Source organism: Emydura macquarii, unplaced genomic scaffold (genome assembly GCF_026122565.2).
Source record: "Emydura macquarii macquarii isolate MOO-44397 ecotype Brisbane River unplaced genomic scaffold, CSIRO-AGI_Emac_v2 contig_212, whole genome shotgun sequence".
NCBI lineage: Eukaryota > Metazoa > Chordata > Testudines > Chelidae > Emydura > Emydura macquarii.
In genome coordinates this window covers 6249543-6268490 of record NW_027130349.1, presented here as the reverse complement: position 1 = coordinate 6268490, position 18948 = coordinate 6249543, and the positions used below count along the sequence as shown (strand labels likewise).

The following is an 18948-nucleotide window of genomic DNA, read 5'->3' as shown; positions in this document are numbered from 1 at the left end:
CAGAACTATATTCAGATTTGAACGGATAAAATAAAGTTGACTAGAATCTCCACATCTCCGTGTGCAAAAGTTTCTAATTAGTCAAATTCAGAGTATTCTGAACAGAAAGAAATTGACCCTTCTTTGGCTAAGAATTTCGGGGTGCTTAAGAGGGGCCTTGCTGAATTCACTAGCATGGAGACTGGCTTGTGGGTATGTGTGTTCTCTTGGGATGGGAATACTAAGAGGAGGGGGAAGAGGGTGCTGACAACTCTGACAACAGGGGGGCTATTTGAGGAAGTGAGAAATATTTGGTCAAGGGTGACAAATATGGCTTAAATACGAGGGGGAAATAGACGGGGGATGCTCCAGAGCATTGCCCAGAGAACAAGAAGAGGTGGACAGTCGGGGGAAAAAAGGTACTGGTGCTATGATCTTTCATGGGCCAGTGTGCGCAAAAGGAGCTTGCCATCATGACAACCTGGGCTGGTTCCAGACCATAGACACTTCCTTCCCCTCTGATCAACATGTCAGTCTTTGAAAGTATGGTTCTAATCATGAGAAGGGTATATCAAAAAATGATTAATACCCAGAGACTCACCCCAACCATAAATTCCTTAAAATATCCCAAAGTGTGGTAAGATTGCTGGAGGAAGGATACAAGCACTGGTACACAGTGCAAGACCAGAATTTTACCTATCTAGCCCTCATCGCAGTAGTATGAGAATGCCTTTGTCATAGCTCTTTGATCAACTGCACCACCCTGCTGCTACTATGCAATAAGGACTGGACAGCTATCACCAGGCTAGGGGAATCAAGCAACTTTCCCGTTTGCTCAGTATAAATCCCCTCCCTACCAGACTGCTGGTGAATCTGAGGAACAAGAACTACCAGTTCCTGCACGAAAGAAGAGAACCATCAGGGAGAGCTCAGGTGCAACATCTGCTCTTCCCTGGTCAGTCAGAATATTGGGTAAACAACATGGATGTGTAGAGTAAAAGTGCAGCAGGCTACAGGAAAGAACAAAAAAATGTACATGAAGAATCTCTTGTATTACCCCAGCAAGTGGATAAATAGCAGATAAACCTCATCAGTGAGGCTAGTGAAAGTAGTACATATTCTATATCAGAGAAAATCGTAGGGAAGTAATTGAGTGAATGCAATAAAAAAATTCTCAAAGCATATCAGAAGACATTGTAATTTCCCTCCACAGGGCCTAGCTCACAAAGTTCCCCCACCATATTCCCAGAGAACAAATGTTAGGAGACCCAGTGTGGGAATTTTAAAAATATGCTTGGGTATGACAAATATTTTCTAAAATTGTTTAGACTAAAAGCAGAAAATCTAAAGGCCACTGTGGCTACAAAACAATGCCTATGACAATTTTGATTAAGTTTCTCTCCTATTATTTTTGTTGTCTTCACTATGGCTTTCCTACTTTTTCCTTAAAGTCATAAGACACCCCCCACTTAGGAGAGAAGTAATGAGAGGCTCTTAAAAAGACAGTCACTATAATAAAATGAACAAGTTTTTAGTAATTTACCAATATGCAAGTTAAATTTCAATGATACTTACATTCTTTATCTTGATGTTGCCCCATTCATCATCCTATGTTTAAAGGGAAGAAAAGGATTGTAAGTGTTACTGTTTTACACTAATTTAGAAGATTCTAAAGACTAACTGATGTTTTCACCAACATTAGTCATTTGTCACTGAACAGCACACTATAGTAAAGCTTTAACACTTAACTAGATACTATTGTTTTTGCAATCTTGTGTCAATCTAAACAAAAAACAGTAAGGGACTTCTTTCTAGATGGTTATTTATAGTTTTCAACTGGTCCCGTCTCTGGCAAAGAAAAACATTGTCTGTTCTGGATTGTTTTCACTGACCTGCAGTGCAAAAACAAGTTAAAGTTCTTAACTGAGCTATATAGAAAGAAAGTTCTGTTCAAGTACTATTAATTTCTTAGGCAACAAAGAAAACAAGAGACTATCTTGGTATAAAGGGATGGGGGAAAATTTTGAAACATTGGTTTGTGGGCTTGACCACCATTTAATCAACCTGGATTTTGCAAAAAAGATGTTCCAGTAACAAGCAACAGACCCTACGGCATCAACACATCATGCTATGTATTTCCTGAACTGTTCAGTCACATTTATACATTTGTATTATTATATTCTTACTGTTGATTAAACATTATTCGGAGACAGAATAAGACAAATTTAATATCGGAAAGTTATAAGTAATTTCTACCTTTAGAGTTCCTCCTTTCACCATAACTTTTTGTCTGTCTGGCTGAACTCCAGTCAATGCAAAAAGCTGAGCCTTGAACACCATTGGAGGTTCATCAGTATTCAGCTCTACACCATCAAATTTCTCTTTCCCCCATTTTACGTTAACTGCAAAGACAACACATTATACAAGTGGATCATCCTCTTCTACTTGAACTTTAGTTTCTAGAATTAACTTTGAGTATCTAATTTTTTACCTAAGACAGACCTGCCCCCATATTTTCAGTTTCAGGTTGGCTCTCAAATTTGAAAAGATTATTCAAGATACAACAGTCTAAGCCATTAGAATACATTCTTCAAAACAACTGTATAATATGATTCTGTAAAGCAAGTGTAAACTCAAGTGATTCTCAAACTTTTTGTTTTGGTGACCCCTTTTACACAGCAAGCCTCTGAGTGAGACTCCCTTGCCCCCCACCCCATTGCCCTGGTCCCCAGGGACACTCCTCCCCCTTCTCCTCTGGCCACCATGTGCTTCCCACTCCCCCTTCACTCCTGGCCATCACAGGCTCCCCAGTCCCCCTTCGCCCCAACCCCTGCACTCCCCCCTTCACGCCTAACCCCTGCACTGTGCCCACTGGGGGAAACTGACCTGCATGCACAGAGCGGTTGGTATTTCTGCTGGCTCCTCCCTGAACACTGCTCCTCCACACATCCCTAGGATGTGGAAGGGGAATGAGGAGCAACCTCAGAGCTCCCTACATCCAGATCATTTTCCCCACCTGGGCTGCATAAGGAGAGGGCAGAGAGCAGCAGCTCTTGATGCTTGCCTCACTGCACAGCACAGGTGGGGAAAGTGTAGGGATTTAGGGAGCCCTAGTATTGCTCCCCCTCTCCCACGCACAGGGCGTGGAAGACCACTGGGGGATGGGTGAGCAGTATGTGTGTCACTGCTCGCCCCCTCCCCCATGTTCCTTGGCTGAAAGGAAGCAGAGAGGCTCACAGCTCGCGACCCCCACATAACCACATTGTAACCCCCTTTCAGGTCTCACCACCCCCATTTTGAGAACCAATCTATTTTCAACAGCATCATACAGTTTGTCAATGCTATTTCTCTGTCCAATATGAAGAAGTCATTAGAAAGTTAATTCCCCCAATCTATGGTCATGCTGATTGCAACTATTAGTTAGGGTTCTTCCAAAACAAAACTTCTGTTTAACAATTGCTAATACTTCAGGTGACAAAGATTTTTTTATATGAAATTGCATAATACATATATCAAATATGTCCCCAGATTATCTTGCTTTCTCTTAATGACACATTAATTTTATAACCCCAGTTATACCACCACCACTGCTAAAGAAACAATGGACTGTTTAAATGAGTTTTAGAACCCATATTCACCAACTCCAAACTAGGTCCCAATTTACAAACCACAATTCCAATTGAGGGTAGATAGGGAAGTAGCTACATTGGTAAGTTTATTCCCCCAGCCCTGAAATGCTCTGACAGGCCTGGGAGGGCTGAACTGTGAAAGGCAGATGCCACAGCTCCCAGAGGAGAATCATGGAAGAGTGGGAATTTCCAGCTCTTACAGTTTTTGTCCATAACTTTCTTTGGTGGAAACGGGTGGGTGGGATAAGATGCAATTGTGCTAAATTGCATCTTCTCTAATATTAACTAGCATACAGTGCAATTTTAAAAAAAAAAGCACAAGGCTGATGGGCCTACATTAGGAAAAGTGAGTGTAGAATTATTTGTTGTTTGGTGAACCTAAGTGTGTTCAGCACTGTGCAGAATAAAGACAGAGAGGCCGAGCAAGTATCAAATGTTTGTAAATGCTTTTTATATATATCCACCTCCCAACAGGGCAGGCAGGCACTGGCACAGCAGACTGTTACTACATTGCTTGCTTTGCAATGCACAAGAAGTGCCCCTCTCCCCAACCTCCCGGGCAAGTGGATAGACACAAAGTTAATACCTGTAACACCAGGCTGCTTTGGGGTGTTTGCAGAATGCAGCAAACATGGTTTATTTGCAATGCTGACACTGTGCCACACAGAAGGAAACTAGGGAAATGCAGCTTAGATAAAACCACGATCAAGCGGGGACACAGCTGGTTCAAAGCCTGTTCTCTCAACGGCTCGCTCTCAGCCTGGCAGAGGCATCAAGCAGGTACCAGCGGCGGTGGGTGAGGGGGGCCAGCCCGACCGCGCATTCACGGGCGCTGCGCGGCACCAGCCGATCGTTACGGCCGTAACAAACCGGGGAGACGTCTTCAGGCGCCGCTCGGTAACTCAGGCGGGACGCGGCCCAGTCGCCGCCCCGGGGCTAAGCAGGCGGGCCCGTGCCCCCACCTCTCCCCGCCGGGCGGGCCCCGCCCCGGCGACACCCCGGCCGCCCCAGAGACGGGAGAGCCCGAGCCGACAGCGCGCGCACGGGGGAGGCCCGGCGGCGAGCGCGGGAGGGCGCGGCTCACCTGAGAAGAGCGGCATGGCGGCGCGCGGGCGGGCGGCGCGCGGGGTGTCCCGGGGGCGTCAGCGGGCAGCGGCTCAGGCGCGTCCCTCCCTCGGGGTCTCATTCAAACCGGCCCCTCAGCATGACGCTGCAAGCGAGGACAGAGAGAGCCCGCCCGGCCGCCGGAAGCAGTGGAAGGGGAAAGGAGAGGGGGGGGGGAAGTAGCGCGCGCAGCTCCGGAAGAGGCGCCAGCGTCCCGTCACGTGACTGGCGACTGCGCTTTTCGCGCCCCTCGGCCAGCGTGGGCCGCCGGCGTGGTGGGAGGAGCCTGCGGCGGGGCGGCTGCGCGCGCATTGCCGAACTGCCGCTGCAGTGCGCGCGCGCGCTGTGTGGGCAGCAGCGTGGCGGTGGGGCCCCGGGCTCCGCCTTCACGAGCCCCACCCTCCTCCCTTCCCCCCACCACGAGACCGGCTTTTAAAAAAAGTCACCGTTAATTTTCTCCCGCCTGAGCCGCGACATCCCGCCTGACTCGCGGGGGGGGTTGGTTCCGGGCGGCCGCCTGCCAGGCCGCCAGCTCGCGCTCCCAGCCGGGCTGTTTGTTCTTGGCCTTAACGAATTAAACGTGCCCCCTCCTGGGCTGTCATGACTGGGGCGGGCCGGGCTTCTGCAGGACTTCCTTGAAGCCAGCGATGGGGGGCGCCGCTGTCTCCAGCAAAGGCAACGTCGGGAGTGCAGCCTTGCAGAGACACGGGTCAGGGCACAGGCTCGGAGGGAACCAAAGGCCCCGCGCCCCTCCCGGCCCTGTGATTAGAGAGTCTCGTAAACGTTAATCGCCGCGCAGCGCGGGCGGGGGTGGTGCGGGCAGGCGGAGGAGGGCTGGACGCTAATCTTTTTTTATTCCCATTCACTCTTGTTAAAATACACAGACGTGACTTTTTCAAAGAGGGCGCTTACCCTTGTCACGCACCGTTTCTCTGCTGCATGAAAGTAAATCATCTTTTCCAAGATTTGTCAAAATAGTTTTTCCAATAATTCTGGAGGAACACAGATTATAGCAGAGTTACAGCGTGCTGTCCCTACACATCCTCTTTCTAGGGGTCATCCCCTGAAATTAATACAAGTTTAAAACAAACAAAAGTAAGTATTTAGTCTCACAACACATAGTCATCCTGTAGAACTCTTTGCCAGAGGATGTTGTGAAGATTAAGACTATAACAGAGTTTTAAAAAAAACAAATGAACCATCAGTTCATGAAGAATAAATAGGTCCCTCACTGGCTATTAACCAAGATGGGCAGGAATGCAAAACCACGTTCTGAAGTGGCCCTAGCATCTGTTTGCTAGAACTTAAGGTAGGATTACTTGTTCTGTTCATCCTCTGAGCACCTGCCATGGGCCACAGTTACAATACAGGATACTAGAGAAGATGGAGCAGTGATCTGACCCACTCTGGCAGTTCTTATGTTCCATTGTAATCATTATAAAGGTAGAGTAAAGGTGCTTGCCTCATGTTTTCCTTAACAGTATATCCTAAAGCTTTTTTAAAAACATTTTTCCCTCCCCTCACTTGATTCAATCATTTAACAAGCTCAAGAGCTGGAAGAAAAGTGTCCAAACAAATTTTCAACCCTCCCCCCCTCATTTCCCCACCCCCCAAAAACAAACTTTTTTCATCCATTTCCCAAAACAGCTGTGCCACTCAGCCTTAAGTAAGGTCAATGCAATGAAAGAATGTGCGCTTGCTAGTCTCCATCCAACTCTCAGTTGTCTCAGTTCCACTCATGTTGCCAATTACAGCGGTTCTGGAGAAGAATGTTACTACTTTTTCCTCCAGTGAGGATGGTTCTGGACTCTTGTCAATTTTATAATTTAGTGTTTCCAATAACCCCTGGATAGCATCATTGATAGTGGCATGTGAGTGGGAGCAAGTGGGTGTGTATCACTGTAAAATGGTTGTATAGTTCAGACATAAGACAATAGAAATTAGCAGTGGTCTTATTTTTAGCAGGAGCCAATTTTTTAACCATGAATAAAAAGTTACCATGGGCAGCGCTCGTGTCTCTCCTGCAAACAAATAAACTAATCAAATTAATAACCATCAAACTAATCACTTCCCTAGTCAAGGGTTCAATCCAATCCTTACAACATGGATATGGAGCCTTGTTTACTAGCCATACTCATCCTTCTGGCTCTCCAGCTGCCTTCGTTTTAGCTCCACTCGAACACTTGTGCAAAGGGAGGAAAGAGTTAATCTCTTGCTTACTGGAGATGTGGCATTGAACCTGCACCAGAATCACTTTCCTCTAACCACTAAAATAACATGTATCTGAGTATTTCCTGTATGTTGATGAGGGAATCAAATGATCTTCTTTGCCATGTCAGGATGCTGAAGTCCAGAGATTCTTTGACTGGGGGGATTCTTGTAGAAGGAATCAATCTTCTGTCATTCACTTATTCTTGATAGCAGAAAACAGGAAACCACTGGGGCCACGTGGTTTGTTGAGCCACTTTCTTCTATATCTGAGGGCTCGTCTTCATTAGGTGGCCAGCTCAATGTAAGGTATTGAAGTTGATGTACCTTACATCGAGTAGCCGCACTGTCTTCACTAAGCTATTTCGATGGGAAAGCGTCTCGTCAACATAGCTTACATTTCTCATTCCAGTGGAGTATCAGAGTCAATGGGAGAGCGCTCAGCAATTGATTGAGTGTGTTTTCACCAGACCTGCTCAAATCGATGCCACTGCATTGTTGGCTGCGGTGCTGATGGACCAGCGTAGTGAAGACAAGCCCTTTAATGTATATGGATAAAATATCCCTGTGGGATAATGGAACTTTAATGGTAGGGAAAGTAGTTGAGTTGCCTTAAGATGGTATGAGCAGGAAAAAAGATACAGCAGTCATAAATAGATTTTCAGGCCTTCTTCCAGAATGGTACAGTTGATTTAGGGATATAAAATATCATTTAAACAGTACCTGTTTAAACTGCTAAAATTAGACCAGTTAAATGTTTAATCATTAGCATGTTAACAACTTGCCCCACCCATGTCCACATATATTATCTTTGTCAAGTGTCTTTACTAACAACAAAAACAGTCTGACTTAAACCCACTTTTGCAATGACCTGCAACTTCATTAAGTTAAAATACAGACATTCCTTTCCAGCTTTATAAATTGTTTAAATTGTACTCACCAGAGATGAAAGAAAATGGGTAAATCTGCAGAAACAACTAGCTGTAGCAACTTCTTACTTAATAGCCTCAAAAAATATAATACATATCAGTCAAAAAACAAAAAGTCTGATTAAAAAAATAAAGTTCAGAGTCCAGTCCAAATGAATCAAGTTTTTAAAATGTTGCATTTCATTTTCAACTCAACTCTATTGCTACTGATTTTGCTTAAGAAAAATTAACATTTACATGCTCTGGTATCAGTCTTGTGTGCAGACAATTAACAGTAAGGCCAGTGTTGGAAAACACACATTCTGCAGGCAGAGACAATCCTGGAATGCACATGTAACACTGTCAGCTTTCCAAGCCTTGGAAAATGCTGAGCATTGACCTCGTACCACTCCAATAGACTGCATTCCAATGAAGGACAAGGCTCCATGTAGTAATTTTTCAGTTCATTTTCCACTGCATTCTCCTCATTCTTTTTGGTATAATCTTCACTGAAAAGCATCACTATAGCACTCCTCTCAGTTACATGCATTTTTTTCGGCGCAGCCTTTATGTTCAGCTCCTCCAATTCAGCATTGCTTGGATCAGCTTCAGCCACAGCACTCTGAGGTCTTTATTTCTAACATTGATACAAGTTGCAGAAGCTTTGATTTAGCAGCGATCTGGACAATAGGCAAAAGAAACTGCATGTGTGTATGGCATGGATCTAACATGGAGGCAATAAATGCAGGTTTCTCATTTATGGCAGGATCGTTGGGTTTCATATGATGTTGACAGAACAAGGAGCAACGGTCTCAAGTTGCAGGGAGGGAGGTCTAGGTTGGACATTAGGAAAAAGTTTTTTACTAGGAGGGTGGTGAAGCACTGGAATGGGTTACCTAGGGAGGTGGTGGAATCTCCATCCTTAGAGGTTTTTAAGCTGCGGCTTGACAAAGCCCTGGTTGGGATGATATAGCAGAGGTTAGTCCTGCTTTGAGCAGGGGGTTGGACTAGATGACCTCCTGAGGTCCCTTCCAACTCTAATATTCTATGATTCTATGATTCTATGATTCCAGAGAGCGACAAACAGCAGCCTTGAAATCAGTGACTTTTCCATTTTTGCCAGGAGCTTCACTTCTGACGTGAGTTTGGAGAAGACTGCTGCAAATTGGATAAATGTTTGAAATTGAAACTGACTGTTCAGCAGACATGGTAGTTGTAGTGTATTATGAAGTGGAAAGTGGTGGCAAGATATCCTTTATTCATTGCTAGTACTCATCTTGCAGCTGAAGCATTCAGGCATCAAATTGTTTTGTTACAGAGTTATCTGAAAGCACAGTTGTTACCTTTGTTCACTGAGTCTTTTGAACGTGTCATACGTTGAATTCGTATTGAGTTGAGTTTTATACGACTGGATCAGATGGTGTCACTTAACCTGAAGCTATGATTGTTTTCTTTCAAATGCTTTTGAAGCCACAGAGCTGTTGTGGAAGCATGCAGCTAGTTCACTTGAAGCTGCAAACAGCACAATCCACAGTACTTGAAGAAAACCCCTTGCTGCAAAGAATGGGCAAAATAATTAACAGATTCCAATGTAGAATACCTCAATGTGTTGGCAAGCACAATGTGTCATCTGGCCTGCCAGATCCCATCTTTCCAGTGTAGAGTTTAATTTTTCAGCAAGGGTTTCCACTGTATATTGTTCTGCCACACTTTCAGTTTGTAGGACTGAGGATCAAAGCTTCCAATTTTCAATATAATGGAAAGTGACAGTCACGTAGCTCTCTGTATTAATGCTGTCCAGCAGTTGGTGGGGAAAGCTACTTTAACGGCGTTTTCCAATTGTTCCTGTTGAGACTTCACACAATCTTTATAGCACTTCTCTAGTCACGAGGTTACAGCCTGTCTCACAGGCACATGATATTCAGGTTCTACAAAACTCATCAATGAGCAAAAACCTGTACCCTCAGCAACTCTTATAAAAAACATATCTGTAGTGATCACGTGCACAACTCCATTATTTTTTCGGCATGTTGTGCAGTTCATTTTCTTGAACTGCCAGAAACAAATGTCAGTGGTGTTTGATTTTTGTCTTCTTTTTCACATGAAACGGGAATGTTTCAGCTTCAAGTGGTTCATCATTGCTCTGGTGCTGTTTGCATACCTCAGCTCTATGTTACAATTTACATTTATCGGGGTCTTCTGTTATTTTTGTGAAATAATTCCAGGCATTACTCCTTCTCATTCGCTCCATCTTGATTGAAACTATGGGTGCGTTTTTGTGCCGTTTAGGTAAAGTGGTTACCAAAAATTGCAATAACCTACATGATGCTGTTTGAAGGTTTCACACTTCCAAACTGTGATGTCAGTTCCATAGCAAGTCTCACAACACAAATCACGATTGGTACATATTTGCTGGTACTGCTATGGCATTTTTGATGTGCACATGTCGAACTACGCTGCTGCACATTAGGCAACGTTTAATTAATGCACTAAATGATATGACTAATAATTACCGGTTAAATGTTTGATGTTTTCCAGCCCTAAGCTGATGTTTAATAAATACTTAAAGATCGTTTTTTCCCCCCCCAAGAGACCTGCTCACACATTGCAGAGTCAGTCAAGATTTTTGACAGTGAAAATATTTTTCTGGGTGTGTCATTCAAAATGTTTCTCCCACTGCATATACACATCACACTTACAGTAAACTATTACCAATGTCTACATATCAGCACGCAACTTGTAGTTTGTAGTAGACTTTATTATAATAGGTTGCAACATACCCTAGACCCAGAAATCAATGTAAATTTACACTTCATTAGATCATTTTATTTGAGTAAAACCAGAATTTAAAAAGAAATGTAGAACTTTAGTACGGGCACATTAACATTTTCTATAGTGTTTAAGCGTTCTATGAAGCCTATCCATTGCTTCACAATCATACCTTGTTTTGTATATCACTGTCAAACTTTAACATTTGTTATGTATCTTTTTCAGGCCTTCAACACCCATTTTCTGAGGTATGACATTCTTCTTGAAATGAGGTATGATTCAGCAGCAGGGTTCTAAATCTCAAATACAAAAATTCAGTTCTACACAATGGAATGTGGGAAACCAAACTGAAAAATAACCCAGCTCTTGAGAATTATCTGACCCCTAAGTTCCAAAGAGGGAGGAAACTCCTGTCCTGTCTGTGCCATCTTTTACCAAGTTTATTTTATTATATTATGTATTTCTGAAGCAAGGTAATCTAAATTTAATCAGTTTAACTTTACTTTGTGAAGGTGGGGGTTGAGTTGGAGAGGAGGGGCAGGTTTAGATTTTGTTTGTGCATACATGCGTGCAAGCTCTAACCAAATAAACCCCTTTAATTGAAAAAAAATAATTTAAAGTGTATTTTTCTGATTTAAGCCAATTATAGACATGGATAAATCTATTTCAGGGGAGAATTGAAGGAAAATATCTTGTGTTACATAGACATGGTCAGTGAGGTAATATCTACATTTCCACCAGTTTGATCTTTTTGCTTTTCCCAATTTTCTTTCAACAGGTCCCTTAGTGTCATCTCATTCTCTGCTTCCATACTATCCCGTTTACTCTTGAAGCATCATCTCTCCTCATCTGTTAATTACAACAACTAGTCAAAATCCATTCTTTTTGTGAAGCTTCTCAGTGCTAAGCTTCCACACCAAGTTCTTGCCACTATTTTCTAAATTGTTTCTCATGGTTTGTATCTAGGGGGTTGAATTAGACTGGAAACTACTTGGAGTCGGGATATTGTGTTTGTGAGTACTGTGTACACATATGGCACTTCAAAATAAAAAGGGCATCACAGTTATGTAAGGTTAATAAGAGTCCACCTGTTGTCTTGTCATAACCTCGTCTGTAGCTCTTTGTGGCAAGGACTAGCTTTTTCTGAATGTCTGTACAATGGCTAGCACAATGGGGTCCTGATCCTTGATTGGTGGCCCTAGACGCTACTGCAAGACATACACACAAATAGTAATACAGTTTGACAGAATTTTACTTAGTCACGCTACAATTATAACTGAAAAAACAGTTAAAGATGATTTGTGTTTAACAACAAAGTATTAATTAACTATATTAGATTTCAAGAACTGTTACTTGAAACAGTTACTATTACTACTCAGATTTCTTCAGCTGAAAATCAAGTATGTTTTACTATAGTATTTACTTGTTCATGTAGCAGAACAAAAAATTATTCAGTCTCATAAGCATTGTATCACAAATGAACATTGTACCAGCTTCTTGCATCAAACTAAGAGAAACTTTTTTAAACTAAGAGAAACTGAAATCTTTGCATTAATTATGCATATTTTGATATATTTGTTCATCTATTACATAAACTTTATAGCAAATTTTCTGAATGCTCAAAGAAATGTACACTTTAGTCAGGCGAAAACACCATACCAGTCATTTCAAAAGGGTCCTTCCATAAATTACTTTATTTCTCATTGAATGAGCACAGAGTCATTACCATATTAATAACAGATATGTTTATTATTACATATCCATCAGTGCGGCTTTCAATACCACTTGAAACATGCACATCGTCCTGAGGACAAATCAGTTTTCCAGTGCTTCTTATTTAATACACAACTGCAAAGCCATTATAAATTACTGAAGAGGTATTTGGTTAAAAAAATAAAATAAAACAAAACCATACTGTCCATACCATGAATGTATTCCTGCTACAAAGTAAGAGTTTAACACATTTATACTTTAATTCCTGAATTATCTGGAGTTTTTAAAGTTTCACCGATATATTTTTTGTTACTGTTTCTATGTTACATGCTTTTTGCATTTTCTGCAAATCTCATCTTATGAATGAGAATTCTTTCTTTGTAACAGGAATTTTCATTCAAAGATTGTATTCAATTTAGGAAATGCATCTAGTATCTACAATACTTTAAACCAATTAAAAGTTCAGTAAAAGCTACTGATGCAGAATAGGTTTTTTGAGATTTCTACGCTTATTGACATGGCAATAATACAATTATCTCAAAACAAGGCACTAAAAGGGCAATGCAACACCCATTAAAAGTGTTCTAAGAATAATTTACATTTCAAACAGTGCATATATTTCTTAAATGTCGTTAACTTAATGTACGTTATCACTTAAAACTGTATGGCAATATGTTATACAATTACAGAAATCATGTACCCCAAAATATGTTTCCAAACTTGTTTCTTTTGTAGTTAATTTCTAATGCCTCTAATAGTAAAATAATTCAGTATGGCTTGGCAAAAATGCATAGATTAAATGCTTGTTGTCCCCATCCCTTTACACACTTTCTGAATCAGTATTTTGTAAAGCATAATGTGAAATATTTAACACTTTGATCCATTCTATTATGGGTGATTAGCATTAAGGCTGTTAAGAGCTCTGCTGTGAAGGCACTGAAGTTCAAGTGAGTATACGGCTTCATTTTTAAGGTAATTCTGCAGTGTTCAAAAGCACAACTCTGAGTCTTTAAAGAAATTTCAATTCTTCTCATTTTGAGATAGCTTCCTTCTCTGCTCAAGTTTGTGTACTGATCTTGATATAAATATCCTTTCCAAAGGGGCAAGCAGTCCTTTTCTCTCATTGATATGAGGAAAGTTGACTGCATTTCATCATGATTGACAGGCATTTTTTATAAATCCAAAAAGGCAGCACCTTTTTCATACACCTAGCTAAGCTTTATTTGCTTTAATTTGCATTACATAGTAATAATTAATCTAATCTACCTTTAGGCAAACCCGCAGTAAAACACCTTCAGTGTGCTTTTTGTGCCAAAGCAAGGAGGACAGAGTAACAGCAATCTTAACCCTGAAGCCTGTGATAGTTGTGTTGAAAGGAACAACAGCCTGTCTGCACTGCTCTGTATGGTTAAAGAAGCCCAGTTTTTCAGACTGTATCCCATGGGATTCCATAAAGTATTGTACATGTGGTTAGCTGGAAGAAAAAAAATATTGCAATTAATGAAGAAATAGCAGGGACACTCTTAGTTCATGTTAACCAAGAGATTAAATGAAAGAAATCTGTGTTCTACATAGCAACATTTTATAACTTATTTTTTTCAACTTGTAACATACTTAGCATCACACAGCCACTCTTACACAATTGTAAATTTAAACACAAACCTCACATAAAATTCCAAGTAAATATATTTTCTGATCTTTCTATTAAATGAAAATTCATTCACAGTATCATTTTATACAAGAACAATGTAATTTTTTATGTAAAGTTTTAAAATCACAGTTAGATGATACAAAAGTTAATGTATGCAATATTGTTGAAGTTATGTTGGTTCTAGAATATTTAAGAGACAAAATGCATGAGGGAACAAACAGAGGTTGTTCCAATAAAAGATATTACTTCACCCACTTTGTCTCACATAACGTTAATGGACATGAAGTCAGTCGGACTCAGTTAATAGAAAATGAGACCATCACAAAGCTTAAATAAAGTTTTGAAGTGTTAATGACCAAAACAATGGACTATGCCTGACAACCAAGCCTATTCTGTTTCACTGTAAATGTTAATATTGCAAATACAACAATAATTTTCCACAATCTCCTTGCAATTCTAAACTGCTATAGTGAAATAAATATAAAAAATATTAAGAGCAAAAAATGGCACAACGCTGAAGATAAAAAGTTCTGTAAAAATTAGTGTGGTAGAAGCCTAAAATATCCTTTCAGATCTGCAGATAGCACTGCTATTGGTAGTAAAATAATTAATTCTTGGTTTCTCTCTGTAAAATGAGGAAAATCGCCTACAAGAACTTAATTATAATGTATTGCACCCGCTTCAAGACTCAGACTTCATGGACTTTTACTCAGTTTATTGGCTCTGAATCAGGAGAGCACTTAAGCTTAACTTTAAAGCACATGTTCAAGTCCACAGCTATTCAGCAAAGCATTTGATTGAATGCTTAAATACTTAGAGGCCTGACCCAAAGTCCATGGAAGTCAACAGAACAACTCTAGATGGATTTATTCACGTTTGAAGTTAAGCACACACTTAGATGCTTTGCTGAACTGCAATCATAATGGGGTTTCATCCCCCTATGATCAGGTTCCAACATACTTCTAAGAATGTAGTAATGATCAAGGTAAATGCTATATTCTAAGAGGATTACCACCTGTCTTCATCCCCTCCTTCTCAGTTCTGGGAGAACACAGATTTTTTTTTTTGGTGGGGGAGATGGGAATGAGGTACAATAAATCTTCAGTAAGTGGCTTGCACTGTATAATAAACAACAACTAAGAAACCAATCTTTGTTTCTAGGATGTAAAAGTGAATTTTTCAGCTGATTTTTGTTACTAACCCTGTGTTCAATAATGGCCAAAACAAAAACCCCTCCCCCCCAACTATCCCCTAAAAAGATGGTCAGAAGCCCATGTACAGAATACTTAGTGATGTTAGGAACATAGGAAGGTGTTCTATGTCACAGCAGAATCCATCTAATTTCCAACAACCATTAGTATCAAATGCTTCAGAGAAAGATATAAGAAAGTCCCTACTAGAATAACTTGTTGATGGAGAAAAGTTCTTTCTAACCCTTATCAGTTAATGTCTATCTTATGCCCTGACACAGAAATGTTTATAGCTCCCATTTTTTCCTAATATAACTGTGGATCTTTTCATTATCCATTTAAATATCTAATCAATTTTGGAATCTTATTAAGCTCTTAGACTCAATATCCTGTGGCAACTAATTACACAGGTTAACTATACATTGTGTAAAAAGGGATTTCAAAGGGATTTCCTTTTATAAGTTTTAAATGTGTTGTTTTTCAATTTCTTTGAATATCCTCTTGTTCTTGTATTATGCAAAAAGGTAAATAGAAGCACCACTCAATTTATTTTCTGCCATTCATTATTTTGCATTCTTTTATCATATCCCTTCTCATTTGATTCATCTCTAAAATAAATAATTCCAGTCTCTTCAATTTCTTTCAGTAAAGAAGCCTGTGTATGCATGCCTCTAATAATTTTTGTCACTTCTCTCTGGACCCTGTCTATATCTGCTAGAAATAGAGCAACACAAGCAATTATCTCTCCCTATAAACATTATCCCAGGATATACACTCAATCCTTACAGAATGTGACAGTTAAAATGTAGAGTACGCTGTAAATTATGTTCAGCAAATAAACTATATTCATAGTAATCCTGAGACACAATGAAATGAAATTTCTCAGGGTGGATTTCTTTGCTATTATACCTCCACCAAAAGATTCAGAGAAAGTCTGAGAAGAATATATTGGGTTTAACTCCCATCATCCTGGAACATTTTGTATTAGTAAAATTAATATCCTAAATTGTGAGAGCATTTATCTGACGACTGTTTCTTTACAACAGTAACAGGAAGATAGAGTATAGGGGCCAAAGAAGGTTTGGGAAGAAGCTCTACAATGAAGCAGAGAGAGAGAAAGAGAAAAAATAGATAATAATTTAGAAAATTAACTTTAGGGACAGTACTGTTTTCCTTATTCTAATAAAGTTCTTTGTTCAATGCTGGAAAACAAGGACTCCCAGATTTTTTACTACTGTTACATGACACAAAAGTGTCAATGATATTCAAAGGGAAGGTTACTCACCAGTAACTGGAGTTTTCTGAATGGGCACTCTCCCCCACAGATCCACACCCTTCTGCCCTACTGAAATGTAGAAATGAACATTTCAAGAAAAATTTCAGATGCACTGAGTGCTGTGTATGCACTCTATATGAGCATCTAAAAAAGTGAACTGTATGCCTGTGCTGGTGAAAGGCAAGACACAAGCCAAAATGTCTGTTATAAGAATGTGAAAAGAATACAGTGAGTTGGTCTTCCACTTCTCAGCAAACTTCTTCCTATTATTTGTAAAGAGTTTGAATGGAAAGTTTCTGTCTCCCCTAAATAATCTGCAATAATGTCTGGGTAAAGTTCTGATCTTGAAATGAAAAACTTGAAAGCCAAGTAGCTAGATTCTTGGGAGCATGATCTGAGTGAAGAAACTGACTGTTCTTTCAGTACAAGAGAATCAAAAAAGGGGGCTGACAACTATAATAGATCTGAATAGCAGAGCTGTTTTGCCTAATGTGGCACTGTGATAAAAAGTGAAGCCTTTGTCTTAAATGAGTCTTGAAATAAGTAGAACCAGAAATAGAGACAGAAGATTTTTTTGTTGTGTGAAGATCCACATTCTGTGGAGCCTATTGAGAGACTTTCATTGCTGTAATTTGAAGAATATACAATTTATAGGCTAATTGGAACAATATAACAAATTGAAGATGTGTTACTAGATTGTTCAAAATAAACACACAGTAACAGCAACCAGAAGCCTCTGCAGAGGGCAAAAGGAGAGCAGAGCCGAGCATACTTAGGATAGAATTCCAGTAGCCCCCTGGTAAGAGAAAACAAAGGACACAACTCTAAAAACACACTAAAAAGTAAAATATAAAAGCAGTTTTACAGAAATGCAACAGAAGGGACAGCAGGACGCCCTACATAATAGACAGGCAGATACGGGTTGGTGTACCCCCAAAAATGTAGTTTTCACAATCATGCAGTCAGGACTATGACATTCCAATGGTTATTTTTATTTTGTATATTTCACACAACCAACAACAATATAATTTGTTATAAGATACATTTACACAGTGTTAAATTAATCCTCTTTTTCCTTAATTCATCCTTTAGAAGAAATCTGAGATATGTTCCAGAGAGGTATCAAACAATGCATCTACCTTTCCTTATATTTAGGTAATGCAAAAGATCCCTTACAAATATATACAACCATAAATGTGAATTCTCCAGTATTTACTATATGAAGATCATTTCAAGGATGGACTTACACTAAGCTTTGAAAGCAACACACCAAATTAAAATAGAATCCACAAATTCTAAGGCAAAATGAGTGGGAAAACAAGAACCCTGTATCAACGTATCTTAGAAGCAGAATTACAAGGTCATGTGAACAATCAGCTGAACAATCTTAAATCAACTGTGGGTTCTTTTTTTGATGAGGAAAATTAGAAGTTGCCAGAAGGGGAATGTTCTTTGACAGAAGGAAGAACACTTAAGGCCTAATCCAAAGTCCACTGGTCAATGAGAGTCTTTCCACTGACTTGTATAGGCTTTGGATCAGGGATTTTGTTAGAAGAGGTCATACAGGCAATCTAGGTTGCCTTGGGAGAAGGGTCGTACTTTACAGCAGTTGGAGTGCTATTTGGGACCCACCAAGTGCTTTAGACCCTTAATAGCTGAAGCACCTATAGGGCTTGTTGAGGCATGCACTTTGCACATTACTGTGTGTAGGGCAGCTCTTCAGGACCTCACGAGGGGGCAATGATTATCCAGTGGTACAAGTGGGATCCCATTACATTCCTAGTGATATGAGGAAGAACTCAACTGGTTAATTTAGCCAGCCGAAGTTAGGAATGAGCAAGATGCCAGAAGTCTACATGGCACTAGAAGTGAGTAACTTACAATTCAAGTCTTTATTTTTCTCCTGAGGTCTAGCAGACATGATAGTTCAGGTGTGGTGATGCAACAGCTCATATTCATGCTTGGGAGTGTACAGTGGGGATCACAGAGGTCTGGCCAACCATATCAACTACTTTGAGTGGACTGCAAGAATAATAGATGGAATGAGACCACTGAGCTGGATTTTATGGGTCTGCTATTCCAACACAAAGCCAATAAAGTGTTTCAAGGGCTGGCATCTGACAAGCAATGGGGATAAGCATCTACTAAGGATGACCTCCATGTAGTAGCCCCTAGACCGAATCACAGATTCTAAGTATAAACAAGCAGACTTCAATAATAGGAGACAAGAAAAGGGGAATCCAACAGTTATTTTGGCTGTGCCCTTTGACATCTAGTCACCAGGGCATTTACACATTTTAAGGAACAATTAATCCTGCATGTGTGACCCACATATATGAAAGGGAGACTGGGATAGCTCTTTGAAAGAAGAAACCTCAAGTACTGGAAGGAGCAATCAAGACTATTGCAAAATTGGAGCTAACCACAGAAGCTGCATAATAAGGCTCAGTTCCCTGGGCAGAGGTACCTAAGATCAAGCGCTTACATAGAAGTGGTACATCTGACATGGCAGCAGTGAACC

The 18948-nt window shown here is 40.3% G+C and overlaps 2 protein-coding genes across 5 annotated transcripts in view; both read right to left on the bottom strand.

The window, feature by feature from the left end:
• Nucleotides 1-4879, bottom strand: part of USP14 (ubiquitin specific peptidase 14) — a 31455-nt gene extending 26576 nt beyond the window's left edge. The window contains exons 1-3 of the mRNA XM_067546913.1: nt 4693-4879; nt 2236-2381; nt 1555-1587 (exon numbers count right to left, since the gene is read on the bottom strand). Of these exons, the coding sequence (XP_067403014.1) occupies nt 1555-1587; nt 2236-2381; nt 4693-4708 (195 nt within the window). The 5' untranslated portion in view covers nt 4709-4879. The remainder of the gene's footprint in view (nt 1-1554; nt 1588-2235; nt 2382-4692) is intronic.
• Nucleotides 4880-12272: 7393 nt separating this feature from the next.
• Nucleotides 12273-18948, bottom strand: part of ROCK1 (Rho associated coiled-coil containing protein kinase 1) — a 165532-nt gene continuing 158856 nt past the window's right edge. For 3 of the 4 annotated variants that reach the window (XM_067546875.1, XM_067546891.1, XM_067546898.1), the window contains one exon: nt 12273-13784. Coding sequence is in view for 2 of the 4 variants with exons in the window: in XM_067546891.1 (XP_067402992.1) it covers nt 13781-13784 (4 nt within the window). In the remaining 2 variants the exon portion in view is untranslated. Of the gene's footprint in view, nt 13785-16436; nt 16497-18948 lie in introns of all 4 variants that reach the window. The other variant, XM_067546883.1, reaches the window with a different exon arrangement.